Source organism: Gopherus evgoodei, chromosome 11 (assembly GCF_007399415.2).
Source record: "Gopherus evgoodei ecotype Sinaloan lineage chromosome 11, rGopEvg1_v1.p, whole genome shotgun sequence".
Classification (NCBI taxonomy): Eukaryota; Metazoa; Chordata; order Testudines; family Testudinidae; genus Gopherus; species Gopherus evgoodei.
In genome coordinates, this window is record NC_044332.1 from 80,398,170 (window position 1) to 80,410,908 (window position 12,739).

Below are 12,739 nucleotides of genomic sequence, written 5' to 3' on the forward strand. Positions count from 1 at the left end.
CTCCTCACCCCTGAAGGGGTTGATGCCCCCCCCCGGCCCTGTTCTCTAGCCCGGAGCGACTCTCAGCCAGCGTAACACAGGAGGGTTTATTGGGGGTTGAACCCAGCACAGGAAACTCTCTGGCCTCAGGCCTGGCCTCCCTCAGCCCAGCACATCCCAGTCCCCCTGCAGCCAGGGGGGCTCTGCCTGCTCCCCCTCGCCAGCCCCGAGCCCCCCTGCTTCCCAGCTGGGCCTCCGATATCCCCGGCCCCAAGCCCCCTCTGTCCATTGGCTTCTCTCCAGGGAAACAGGGTCGTAAACAGGGGGCCTGGGTCTCCTCTCCTCTCACCCCCCCTCTGGCTGGAACCGGCTGGTCAGGTCACTGGGGTCCTCTCCCCGCAGCCCATTGTCCCCCACTGGCCAGACCCGGCTGTGACTCCTGTGCTGGGTCTCCGGGTCACCAGTCGCTGGGGTCTCCATCCTCCAGGCCACCGGCCGGGGTCCTGAGTCCCTCTCCGGTCCTGTGTCCCAACAGACTCCCTCTCCCCTCCCCTCGTGAAACCAGTCACATCTGGGGACACTGAGTCCCCCCCCCCCTGCATGCTACCCTGGAAAACCAAGAAAACCCCCCACTTCATCACAGGGTCACCCTCACCTGACGGCACTTGCTGAGTGGGCGGGGGGTGCAGCTGTGAGCTATTGTCCCTTTTTCTCTGTTTTTGGTCCAGGTTAAAAGCTGCCCTGATGCCCTGGGGAGGGGCCCATAGAGCTGGGATCTCTGGTAGCCCAGCCTGGCCATGGGGTGGCCCCGGGCAGCCAGGCTCCTGGGGGGGTGAGTGTGGTGTGGGTGATGGGGGCATGGATCATGGTGCAGGAGTGTCAGGAACAGGATGTGGAGTCAATGGCCTGGTGGGGGGCAGTGAGTTCCTGCGAACGCCCCTCTGGACTCGGGGTCCCTGAGCCAGGCCAGCAGCTGGGAGTGGGGGGCAGCGGTGGGGGCCGTTTGTTTGTGGGACTGGCAGCGGGAGGCTGAGGAGAGGCCATGGCCCAGCACACTCCGGGGCCGGGGTTCTGCTCGTGGGCATGGCCGGGTTCTTGTCCCCTCGTTAAACATCTTCCCCCCCCCACATGAGCCGTGACATTGATTTCCCAAGCGAGCGGAGAAGGTGGGCAGGCGCCCTGGGGCGTGGTGTGGGGGTGCAGGGGCCCTGGGGCGTAGTGTGGGGGCACAGGGGCCCTGGGATGTGGCGTGGCGGGGGGGCTGGCCGTGGCAGAGGGTGACTCGTCTCCGCTCTCTGTCCCTCCGGGGGCTCTGCAGGGAGGGGGGAGCTGCCTGGGCTGTCCCCACTCTGTGACCCTTCGGCTGGCAGTAGGTGCTCGGGGCAGGACACCCCGGAGAGCCTGTCTGCAGGGTGTGAGTCGCTCGTGTGCTGCTCCGGCATGGCTGAGAGGGGAGCCCTGCGCCCCGGCAGCATCGTGGCCCCCAGGGACCCAGCTGGGCCTTGCACGATTGGGCAGGGGCATCCATAGTGTTCGTGGGCCTGAGGGTGGCACAGACTCCCAGGGCTCGTGCCAACTCGTGGCCCTGTGTGGTCCGTGAGGGGGGAGCCCCCTTCAGTGTGACAGCCCTTCTCAGGGGTCCACCCTCTCCCAGCGTCAGGCCCCTCCACCTCCTGGAGCCGCACCTCTCTGAGCCTCAGCACGGCTGTCTGTGCCGTGGGCCCCAGGGAGTCCCCTCGCTCTGGACCCCCTGGGCCTCCTCACCCCCGAAGGGGATGATGCCCCCTGTTCTCTAGCCCGGAGTGACTCTCAGCCAGCGTAACACAGGAGGTTTATTGAGGGTCTGACCCCAGCACAGGAAACTCTCCGGCCTCAGGCCTGGCCTCCCTCAGCCCAGCACATCCCAGTCCCCCTGCAGCCAGGGGGGCTCTGGCTGCTCTCCCCAGTCCAGCCCCCCCCCTTGCAGTCGATCATCCAAAATCATCACCCCCTACAGGTCCTCCCCTATCCATTGTCTGCAGCCCCAGGTAAACAGGTCACCTGGGCTCCTCTCTTCCTTCCTTTGTTCCCACCCGGCTGGAACAGGCTGGTCAGGTAGCCTGGGCCCCCTCTCCCATCAGTCTCTCCTGTCTCCTGTCCTGGCTGGGTCTCTGGGTCACCAGGTCACTAGTTGCTGGGTCTCCCATCTCCAGGCTGTTGTTGGGGTCCCGGCTGCTAGGCGAGATCACACCTGATCCCCTGCAACAGCAACCCCCTCCCCCTTGTTACACATGCAGCACAGGGAAACTGAGGCACACACAGTGCATGGAAAACCCTAAGAAAATCCCCCACTTCATCACAGAGGGACCCTCATTGCACTCCCAGGGCCTGGCTGTTGAGGCCCTCGAGCTGCCCCAGGGGGTTGGGGGGGTTGGTGCAGAGCAGAAAGGTGAGTGGTGTGGGGCTGGCCGGGGGTTGGGGGGGTCGGTGCAGAGCAGACAGGTGAGCTGTATGGGGCTGGCCGGGGGGGGGTGTCTATGCAGAGCAGGAGGGTGAGCGATGTGGGGCTGGTTCGGAAGGGGGTTAGTGCAGAGCAGACAGGTGAGCAGTGTGGGGCTGGCTGAGGAGGGGGTCGGTGCAGAACAGACATGGTGAGCAGCGTGGGGCTGGCCGGGGGGTGGTGTCTATGCAGAGCAGGAGGGTGAGCGGTGTGGGGCTGGCTCGGAAGGGGATCAGTGCAGAGAAGAAAGGTGTGCGGTGTGGGGCTGGCCGGGGTGAGGGTCAGTGCATAGCAGGAGGGTGAGCAGTGTGAGGCTGGCTCGGAAGGGGGTTGGTGCAGAGCAGACAGGTGAGCGGTGTGGGGCTGGCCGGGATGAGGGTCAGTGCATAGCAGGAGGGTGAGCAGTGTGGGGCTGGCCGGGGGTTGGGGGGGTTGGTGCAGAGCAGACAGGTGAGTGGTGTGGGGCTGGCTGAGGAGGGGTCAGTGCAGAACAGACAAGGTGAGCAGCGTGGGGCTGGCCGGGGGTTAGGGGGGTTGGTGCAGAGCAGACAGGTGAGCGGTGTGGGGCTGGCTGAGGAGGGGTCAGTGCAGAACAGACACGGTGAGCAGCGTGGGGCTGGCCGGGGTTTGGGGGGGTTGGTGCAGAGCAGACAGGTGAGCGATGTGGGGCTGGCCGGGATGAGGGTCAGTGCATAGCAGGAGGGTGAGCAGTGTGGGGCTGGCTCGGAAGGGGGTTGGTGCAGAGCAGACAGGTGAGCGGTGTGGGGCTGGCTGAGGAGGAGGTCGGTGCAGAACAGACACGGTGAGCAGCGTGGGGCTGGCCGGGGGTTAGGGGGGTTGGTGCAGAGCAGACAGGTGAGCGGTGTGGGGCTGGCCGGGATGAGGGTCAGTGCATAGCAGGAGGGTGAGCAGTGTGGGGCTGGCTCGGAAGGGGGTTGGTGCAGAGCAGACAGGTGAGCGGTGTGGGGCTGGCCGGGATGAGGGTCAGTGCATAGCAGGAGGGTGAGCAGTGTGGGGCTGGCTCGGAAGGGGGTTGGTGCAGAGCAGACAGGTGAGCGGTGTGGGGCTGGCTGAGGAGGAGGTCGGTGCAGAACAGACACGGTGAGCAGCGTGGGGCTGGCCGGGGGTTAGGGGGGTTGGTGCAGAGCAGACAGGTGAGCGGTGTGGGGCTGGCTGAGGAGGAGGTCGGTGCAGAACAGACATGGTGAGCAGCGTGGGGCTGGCCGGGGCTTGGGGGGGTTGGTGCAGAGCAGACAGGTGAGCGGTGTGGGACTGGCCGGGATGAGGGTCAGTGCAGAGCAGTAGGGTGAGCAGTGTGGGGCTGGCTCGGAAGGGGGTTGGTGCAGAGCAGACAGGTGAGCGGTGTGGGGCTGGCTGAGGAGGGGTCAGTGCAGAACAGACACGGTGAGCAGCGTGGGGCTGGCCGGGGCTTGGGGGGGTTGGTGCAGAGCAGACAGGTGAGCGGTGTGGGACTGGCCGGGATGAGGGTCAGTGCAGAGCAGTAGGGTGAGCAGTGTGGGGCTGGCTCGGAAGGGGGTTGGTGCAGAGCAGACAGGTGAGCGGTGTGGGGCTGGCTGGGATGTGGGGCTGGCCGGGGGGCTCTGCAGGCCGTCGGGACGGGCGCAGGTTTCTATGGCGTTTGCTGGGCAGGGTGAGGCCCTGCCTGTGAGTGTCTGCGGGCAGCCCGGGTGGGACGTGTGCAGCCCCTGCCCCCATGCCCAGAGTCGGGGGCCCCTGCTCTGCTCCCCGCTCTGCTTGGGCGTCCCTGGCCATGAAACGGGCTGGGGCCATCGGTGGGTGCTGGGCCCTGCCGCGCCCCTGGGACTGGCCCAAAGGCTGGAGCTGATCATGGCCCCTGGCTCCGGGGCCCGGTGAGCCCCCGGGCAGGCTGGGCCAGTCGCCCCGAGCTCCGTGGCCTCTCTCCAGGCCGCGGCGTTTGCCTGAGGTTCCCTGGCCCCCCTTTCAGGCACTGGGGGGTGCAGGACCTTGGCACCAGCGATTCCAGGAGCCTGGCCAGCCCGGAGCTGAGGGAACTGCTGGCGCATACAGAGCTGCAGCCTGCTCGGGCTCCGCTCCGGGAAGGGGAGGGAGCCCTAATCCCTGACAGCTGCTGCTTCGCACGGATCAATAACCCTTTTCACTTTTCCCGCTGCTTGTTCCGCGGGGAGCGCCATCGATCCGGCAGCTCCTCCTGCCGGTTTCCGCCCTGGATCGCACAGTCGGCGAGGGAGGAGGCGGGTGGCCCGCGGTGAGGGCACGGGCGGCACGGCCACGAGGAGCCGTGGATTTGCACCTCCCAACTTTGGGAGCAGGAGCCCGCAGCAGGGAGGCGGTTAACGCCCAGGAGGATCCACAGCTGGAGGATTAGGAGGAGCTGTTCTCCTGGCTGGCTGCAGGCTGCCTCCGCTCCCCGTCCCCACTCCTCTTCTGGGGCAGGCGCTCGTGGGCAGGGGGTGCCAGGCCCTGGTGGGCGAGCGGCGCTGAGGCCGGCCGCGCTCTCTGCTCTGCTTGGCATCACTTTGCCGTGGCCAAGCTGTTCTAACAAGTGGCTGGAGCTGCACTTCAGAGCCTGCCGGGGCTTGGTTCAGCGCGGTGCCCCTGCCCGGGGGCTCCGCTCGCGCCGGGCTGCACGGGGAAATAACGGTGACATGTCTTGAATGATTAAGTATTCCCTGGATTGTATTAGCACATGCTGCCTACCCGCTGCCTGTGTCTGCTGGGTCTTAGCAGCGTTCAGCGGAGGCAGAGGCAGGGTTATTTGACAGCTGTATTTGTGCTGATAAGCGAAGGCACAAGGAGACGATCGACTAGTGAGACAAGCGGGTAGCAGCGGCTGGGAGCTCTGGAGAAGGACTGTGCTTGCCTTGGCGGGTGAGGTGTCCTGCTCCAGAGGAGCTGCCCCGTGCCCGTCCCCGGCTCTGGCTGGGTCCCCGCACCGGGGGCTAGCTCGCTGGCTAGGCACGGTGGGCACGCCAGTCGCTCTGGGCAGATGCCGATTGAGATCGTGTGTAAAATTAAATTTGCCGAGGAGGATGAGAAGCAGAAGGAGGAAGAGGAAGGGGACAAGGAGAGTCTGATCGAGGAGCCCAGCCGCCCACGTGCCCACGACCTGGCCACCTTCGCTGGCACCAGCACCCTGCACGGCCTTGGCCACATCTGTGGGTCGGGGCGCCTGGGCGTCAGGCAGACCCTGTGGGCGTTCGCCTTCCTGCTCTCGCTGGCCTTCTTCCTGTCGCAGGCGGCCCGCTCGGCGCTGTTTTACCTGGAGCGCCCGCACCTCATGGCGCTGGACGAGGAGGCCGCCCGCGAGATGCTGTTCCCGGCCATCACCATCTGCAACATCAACCGCTTCCGCCACTCCGCGCTCTCCGACGCCGACATCTTCCATCTGGCCAGCATGACCGGGCTGCCCCCCAAGGACCGCGAGGGGCACAGGGCGGCCGACCTGCTCTACCCCGACCCGGACATGGCTGACATCCTCAACCGCACTGGCCACCAGCTCGACGACATGCTCCAGAGCTGCAACTTCAGCGGCGAGAAGTGCTCCCCCCGGAACTTCACCGTGGTGAGTCCCGGCCCTGCCGGAGGCGCCTGCCCCAGGGGCCAGCCCCTGCTGCTCCAGCGCCGTCCCTTCAAGTTTCCCTCAGGTTCCCCGCGGGAGAGCCCTTCCAGGGGCTTTGCAGGGGCTGAGCTGTGCTGGGGCAGGGCTCCGGGCCCCGGACGGAGGGACTTGCCCAGCCAGTGCCGGGGGGAGCCGAGGGCTTGCTGGATGCTTTGGGAAGTTGCCATTTGTTGCCTTGCTCTGGCCTGTGAGACCCTGCTCAGGGCCTGGCGGTTATCTGGCCGGCCAGGCTGGGTGGTGCTCAGCCCGCCGGGCAGCAGGGGCACCCCCAGCACCGGGGTGACGGGGTCCGTGAGGAGAGACACCAGTGGGGTGCCAGGTGCCTGAGCAGCTGCTGCTCCCAACGTGCCTCTGTCTCCCCCGGCAGCCTGCCCGGCCCTGGGCTGGTCCCTTCCATGCCGGGGCCCGAGGGCCCAGGATGCTCCCGGTGCTGGTCCAGGCAGCGAGGCCCCAGCCGGGCTAGCGCGGGCGCCTGACGTCCCAAATCCCCGCTGTGCTTTGGGGAAATCAATGTGGTGAGTGGGCGGAATACCTGATGGGACCTTTGCCACCCGTAATGACTCTGGAAATGAGCCGCTTCCCTCCTGCGGCTGCCATGCGGCCTGATTTTTTGCTCCCGGAGCAGCGATGCCCGCGCCCGGCTCGGGGAGGGGAGGCTGCAGGCACCGGGGGGCAGGGCAGCGGGTCTAACCCAGCAGCATGAGGCCAGAGCTGGCCAGGGGAGATGCCATCTCTGTGGAGTGAGGGGAAGGTGGGGGAGAGGAGAGGGGGGCTCTGGGGAGGGCAGGGGGTGGGCAGGATGCTGCCCCTCTCCCTCTTGGATGTTGCTGGGTGTCCACGGGGGACAGATGGGTCATGGCTGGTGTGGCTGTTGGGCAGAGGCATGAACACAGGGCTGGGAGCCAGGAGCCCAGCACTCTAATCCCCTCCGTGCCCTGGCCCCTTGAGGGGGTGGGGGGCACAGACACCTGTCTCCTCATTTCCCCCTCCAGGGTCCCTGGGTGGCACTGCTGGCCTGGCTGCAGAGGTGGGATCAAAGCCGGAGCTCGGCCCAGGATGGGACAGGAGGGTCTGGCATGGGGGGCTGGAAGAGAGGCCAGCACAGAGGGGAGGGACTGGCTGCGGGGCTGCCCGTCGCTGGAGGGCTTGGCTACGTGCTGGGTCACTTGAGTCCTGCTGGGGCACTGAGCCCTTCGAGGCAGAGCCCAGACTCCCTGGGGACAAAGCCCGGGGCCCTGCTGCTGGCGGTGTGGGGTGGCAGGTTGCTGTGTGGGGCCGTTTCTAAGCAGGGTGCCGTGGGAAGGGACGGGTAGTGCCAGGGGTGGATGTTGGGGGCTCACTGGTGCCGTGGGGAGGGATGTACTGGGGGGGAAGAGCCAGGCGCTGCTCCGCTTCCCCAGCTTATGCTGGGGTGGGCGCAGGATTCCTGGGTTCTCACCCCAGTCAGCCGCGTCCCTGGGAGAGGTGGGCTGGAGCAGCGCTCTGGCCAGGAGCTGTGGGGCAGCAGTGGGGTTGGCTCTGCCTGGGGCCTGGCCCTGTGTGCTCTCTGGGGGGCAAGGCATGCGAAATAACCAGCAGGACCCTTTACTGCAGGCAGTGAGTTGGAAATAGCCTCCGGCCCATCACCAGCCTGGTTCTTTATGGGCCAGCATGGGGGGAAAATCCCCGGCGTAAGCAGCTTCCGAGTCATAAAGCTGGGCCGGGCTGTAAATCTCCTGCCAGCGGAGGGGGGGCAGAGTCGCAGCCAGGATCCCTGCAGCTGGACTGCGGGTCCCCCTGCGCTCCAGTGTGGGAGAGACGCAGGGGCCCGGGCAGCAGGCCAGCCACCCCCCCCCCCCGCCTGCGCGGCGCCCCGCCCTGACTGGCTGCTTTTCCCGGCCTTGGCGTGGGCTGCTGGGGGCCTGTGTCTCTGGTGGGGCCCAGGGTGCTGGGAATCGCTGTCACGCTCCAGCGGGCCATTTCCTGGGCTTGTCCTTGGCAGCAGCGACTGGGGCGGGGGCTACTGGGCTGCCCTGGCCTGATCCCGGGGTGCGGCCCGGTCCTGCCCAAGCCCCGCGTAGTGGCCATAGCGTGTCCTGAGCGCTGCCCCCCCAGATGGGTGGGCTGCTCCAGGGCACCGGGGCAGGGCACAGCCGGGCCAGGCCCCACAGCACGGAGCGAGGGTGGGGACACCGTGAGGAAGGGATCACTCCCAGATGCTGGCAGGGGCCGGTTTAGCCCCTGGCTGGTAGCTAAGCTGCCGCGTGGGCTCCGTCCCCCTCCGCTGCCAGGCTGTGAGTGGGCACTGGGCAGGCGCGGGAGAGTCTGTCGATCTCTCCCTGTCCTTGGCAGCTCTCCACCCCCACTGCGCCGGAGCCCGACAGGTGGGGGGGCAGAGCCCCTCCCCGGGTGCTGGCACCGCTCATGGTCCCCCCCAGTGCCTGGAGCCTGCAGGAGCAGCCTGGACAGGGGTCGGGGGGCAGAGCAGGTGGGGGGAGGATGGAGGAGCCCCCAGCCCAGCTGCTGTCACCCAGTGCTCCTGCCGGGGGCAATCGCTGGCTCCCTTGCACACTCAGGTTGGCGGCTGTTCTGCAAAGCGAAATCTCTGTCAAAAGCCTTTTGTCTCGGCCCCGCGAACCCGGCCCCAGGGAGGCTGCCGAGAGCTGGCAGCGTTTCCACCACAGCTGGCAGGATCCGCGCAGCCTGGCACAGACCAGCCTCTCTGGGCAGGGCCCTTCGTGGGGCTGGGCTCCCGGGCGCCGGGTCAGGGCTGGGGGAGTTCCCGGGGCCCGGAGGGGCTGCGCTGCTCTAGCCGGCCAGGGTGTGGGGCGAAGCCTCCAGGATCAGGCAGCTAGAGCAGAAACTGAGCAGACAGAGCCAAGCACCAAGGCCAGGCCTATGGAAATGCAGGGGACAGCGGGGGCTGCGGGTCGGGAGTGAGGGGCACCGGCAGAGCTGTGGGGCTAGCAGGGGGCTATGGGTCAGGAGTGAGGGGTGTCACAGAGTGTGGGGGAGTCAGGGCCCCGCACCCCCACTTCCAGCGATTCCCCGGGACTCTCAGACAGGCAGTGACACAGAAGGTTCATTAGCCGACAGGAGCACAGTCCCAAGCAGATCTGTAGGGCTATGAGTCAGAAGTGAGGGGCACTGGCAGATCTGTGGGGCTGCGGGTTGGGAGTGAGGGGCACTGGCAGAGCTGTGGAGCTGCAGGTTGGGAGTGAGGGGCACTGGCAGATCTGTGGGGCTGCGGGTTGGGAGTGAGGGGCACTGGCAGATCTGTGGGGCTGCAGGTTGGGAGTGAGAGGCACTGGCAGATCTGTAGGGCTATGAGTCAGAAGTGAGGGGCACTGGCAGAGCTGTGGAGCTGCAGGTCGGGAGTGAGGGGCACTGGCAGATCTGTGGGGCTGCGGGTTGGGAGTGAGGGGCACTGGCAGAACTGTGGGGCTGCGGGTTGGGAGTGAGGGGCACTGGCAGTGCTGTAAGAGGATACTGTTGGACGGAGGCTTCAGGCACTAATCTGGGAGATCGAGGCTAGTCCCTGTGTGATGCTGCGTGAATCCCTCCCACTCTGTGCAGTGGGGAGCCTGCGGGGAGCTGGCAGGACTCAGGGTCCCTGGGGACGTCCAGAACGTGCTGTGGGGATGTGGGGTCCCTGCTCTGCTGGGTCAGTGTGTGTCACGGAGTCACCGGGCAATGCTCTGGAACTGCTCCCCACCAAGCCAGGCAGGACTTTGGGGAGCCTCCTCTCCCTTGGAGCAGACTTGTTCAGGGCAAGAAGCTCACACGGCTTCACCTCCTGGGTCTCTCCTTGGAGCATTCAGCATCCTCTGCCCCTCCATGCGCTTCCCACAGCGAGTCCACCCCAGCGGGGTCCTGGGGAAGCCACCGGGTCCTGCACCCCCACTTTGCAGTCAGACATGACTCTCAGCCAGCCAGTAAAACAGAGGTTTATTCGATGACAGGAACAGGGTCTAAAACAGAGCTTGTAGGTACCATGAACCGGACCCCTCGGCCGGGTCCATTCTGGGGGGCAGTGAGCCAGACCCCCAGGTCTGCCCTCCACCCTTGACCCCAGCCAGCTCCAGACTAACAACCCCCCCCCCAGCCCCTCCTCTCTCCTCAGCCCCTTTCCCAGGCCAGGAGGTCACCTGATCCCTTTGTCTCCAACACCTTCAGCTGGCACCTTTGCAGGGGAGGGGCCCAGGCCATCAGTTGCTAGGAGACAGAGTGCCAGGCATTTAGGTGCACTGGCCCTTGGCTCTGCCAGATACTTAAGAACTGCCATGGGGACACTGAGGCACCAACACAGTATTCAGAGAAAACATTAAGAACATTTCCAGTTCGTCACAGTGTGACCCTGCGGCTGTCCTGTGGGTGCTGCCGAGGGGCAGTGCCCTGGTGTGGTGGGACAGCCAGATCTGAGAGCGAAGGTGCCACCTGCCAGCAGCACCAGCCAGCCGGCAGAGCCCCGAGCTCGCCCTGCGTGGGTCAGGCGGGAACCCCCTGCTCGGTGGCTGCCATCCCCGGGGCTGTCGCTCTGGCCAGCCCAGAGAGCAGCCTGCAGCCCCTGGAGACCCACCGCTGCTTGCTGGCGGCCAGGCCACACCTAGAGACCACAGTGATGGGCAGCTTCGCCATGCCGCTGGAGCTGGGCTGCTGGGTAGGGAGGGGCCCGGTTCGGCCGTGGGCTGGGGGCCTCCTCCCTCCCCGTACTTCCTGCATGTTCATTCCTGGCTCTGACAAAGGCGCAGTTTAACTCCCGCGGCTAATCAGCGGCGCCCTCACGGCAGGGCCTCTCGCTGACCTTTCCGCCAGAGCCGCCTGCCACAAATGGCACCGTGCCCGGCTATTTTTACTCTGGGTAAGTGGCTGGGCTGCTCCCCTCCCCACGCAGGGGCCAGGGGCCGGCAGCTGGCACAGGGACAAGCGACGGCTGCAGCTCTCAGGAGCTGAGGGACTCAGCGACTGGCACGGTGAACGTGGGCTGCATAGAGCCGGCCCCGGCCATAGGGCCCCCCAGCCGACCCCCGCAGGCTGCCGGGGTCTGGCCTTCTCCTGCACTCGGCCTGGGGGCCTGAAGGCCAGAGGGGCCCAGCCCAGGCTGGGGGGAGCCTGAAGCCGGGTCCGCACTGCCCCTCACTGGGCTGGCAGAGCTGCCCGGTGAGGCCGTGCCAGAGAGCCGGGTTCTCTCCCTGGTGGTCTTGAATAGCCAGGGGCTGCGGGCCGGGGTCTCTGAGGGGCCCAGGCTGAGCACCTGCTTTGGGGGGGCCGGGCCAAGTCTCTGTCTCCTCTCGGGCCTGGGCTGGCATGGAGCTGTCTAGGGCCTGAGCTGCAGCGGGGGAGGGGGTGGCTGAGCCCATGGGTCCCCGACTCCTCCTGCGCTGCCCTCCGAGGGGAGACAGAGGGTGCCGGCTGGTCGTTACTCCCCAGGCATAGCTGCTCACACAGGCCAGCCCGGCCCGGAGGTGAGGGACAGGCCCAGCTCCCCACAGCACCCTGCACCAGCTGGAAGCCCGCGGGGCAGAGCTGGGGTGAGCTGCGCTGCCCCTGAGTAAACGGACCAAGATCCTGGAGCAGCAGGACCCAGTGGGACGGGACAGCCCCCCCCCCCCACCTACCTCCAGCCCAGCCCCCCACTTACCCCCCGCCCCCAACACAGCTCCTTCTCCCAGCCCCCCTGCCTTCAGCCCAGCCCCCACTGCTGCCAGCCCCCAACTCAAACCTCAGCCCCCCCCCAGCCCGTTCCCATCCCTGCCCCATGCAGAGCTCCCTGGGACAGAGACCCGCATGCAACTCTTGGCAGGCCTGTGACGGGGGCTCCTGGGTCGTGGGGCCAGGTGCCCGTAACCCATGGCTGGCCACACAGGGAGCGGGGCACTGGGCTGAGCAGGGCGGGACCGCGGATGCCGACACTGGCAGAGGGGGGCAGCCCCAGGGCTCGGACAGGTTCTCATTGTTCAGGATGGGAGTGGCGGGAGGCCAGAGAGCGGAAGGATCCTTCCTTGGAGAGGCCTCGCCACAGGTGCTGGGCGCGGTTCTGAGCCCGACTGCCTCTGCTGGCCCAGCCGGGATCCCAGCACTCCCTGCTCCTCACAGCCCCCGCCACCTCACACGCGCTGCCCCCTGCTTCCCTCCCGCCCCAGCAGGGCTGCCCAGGCATCGAGCACAAGGGTCAGGCCGGGGGGCAGCGTGGTACTGCCACAGTGCCAGCAACATGAGCCCCACAGCACCGGGGCTGGGGCAGGAGCAGCAACTGGCTGCAGATCAAAAATCTCTAGAACAAGCTAAAGCTGGGATGGCAGGGGCTGCAGGTCGGGAGTGAGGGGCACCGGCAGAGCTGGAGGGGAGCTCAGGGCTGGGCTAGGAGGGGCTGCGGGTCGGGAGTGAGGGGCACCGGCAGAGCTGGAGGGGAACTCAGGGCTGGGCTAGCAGGGGCTGCGGGTGGGGAGTGAGGGGCACCGGCAGAGCTGTGTGTCGGGGGGAGCCCAGGGCTGGCTGTGGGGGCTGCGGGTTGGGAGTGGGGGTCTGTGATGGAGTAGGGGCTGGCTGTGTGGGGGATGGGAGAGCTGGGGATGTCTTTAGGGGAGGGACGGGACCTGAGCCTGTAACCTGAGCCAGGAGGGGGGTGGGGCCAGGTGACACCTTGACCTGGACAAAGGGAGAGGACGGGGGGGGGGGTA

At 67.0% G+C, this 12,739-nt stretch overlaps 1 protein-coding gene across 1 annotated transcript in view; it reads left to right on the forward strand.

The window, feature by feature from the left end:
- The first annotated feature begins 4,888 nt into the window (after positions 1–4,888).
- The window catches only part of ASIC4 (acid sensing ion channel subunit family member 4), a 117,554-nt gene continuing 109,703 nt past the window's right edge, over positions 4,889–12,739 (forward strand). The window contains exon 1 of the mRNA XM_030579640.1: positions 4,889–6,023. Coding sequence (XP_030435500.1) covers positions 5,448–6,023 — 576 coding nt within the window. The 5' untranslated portion in view covers positions 4,889–5,447. The remainder of the gene's footprint in view (positions 6,024–12,739) is intronic.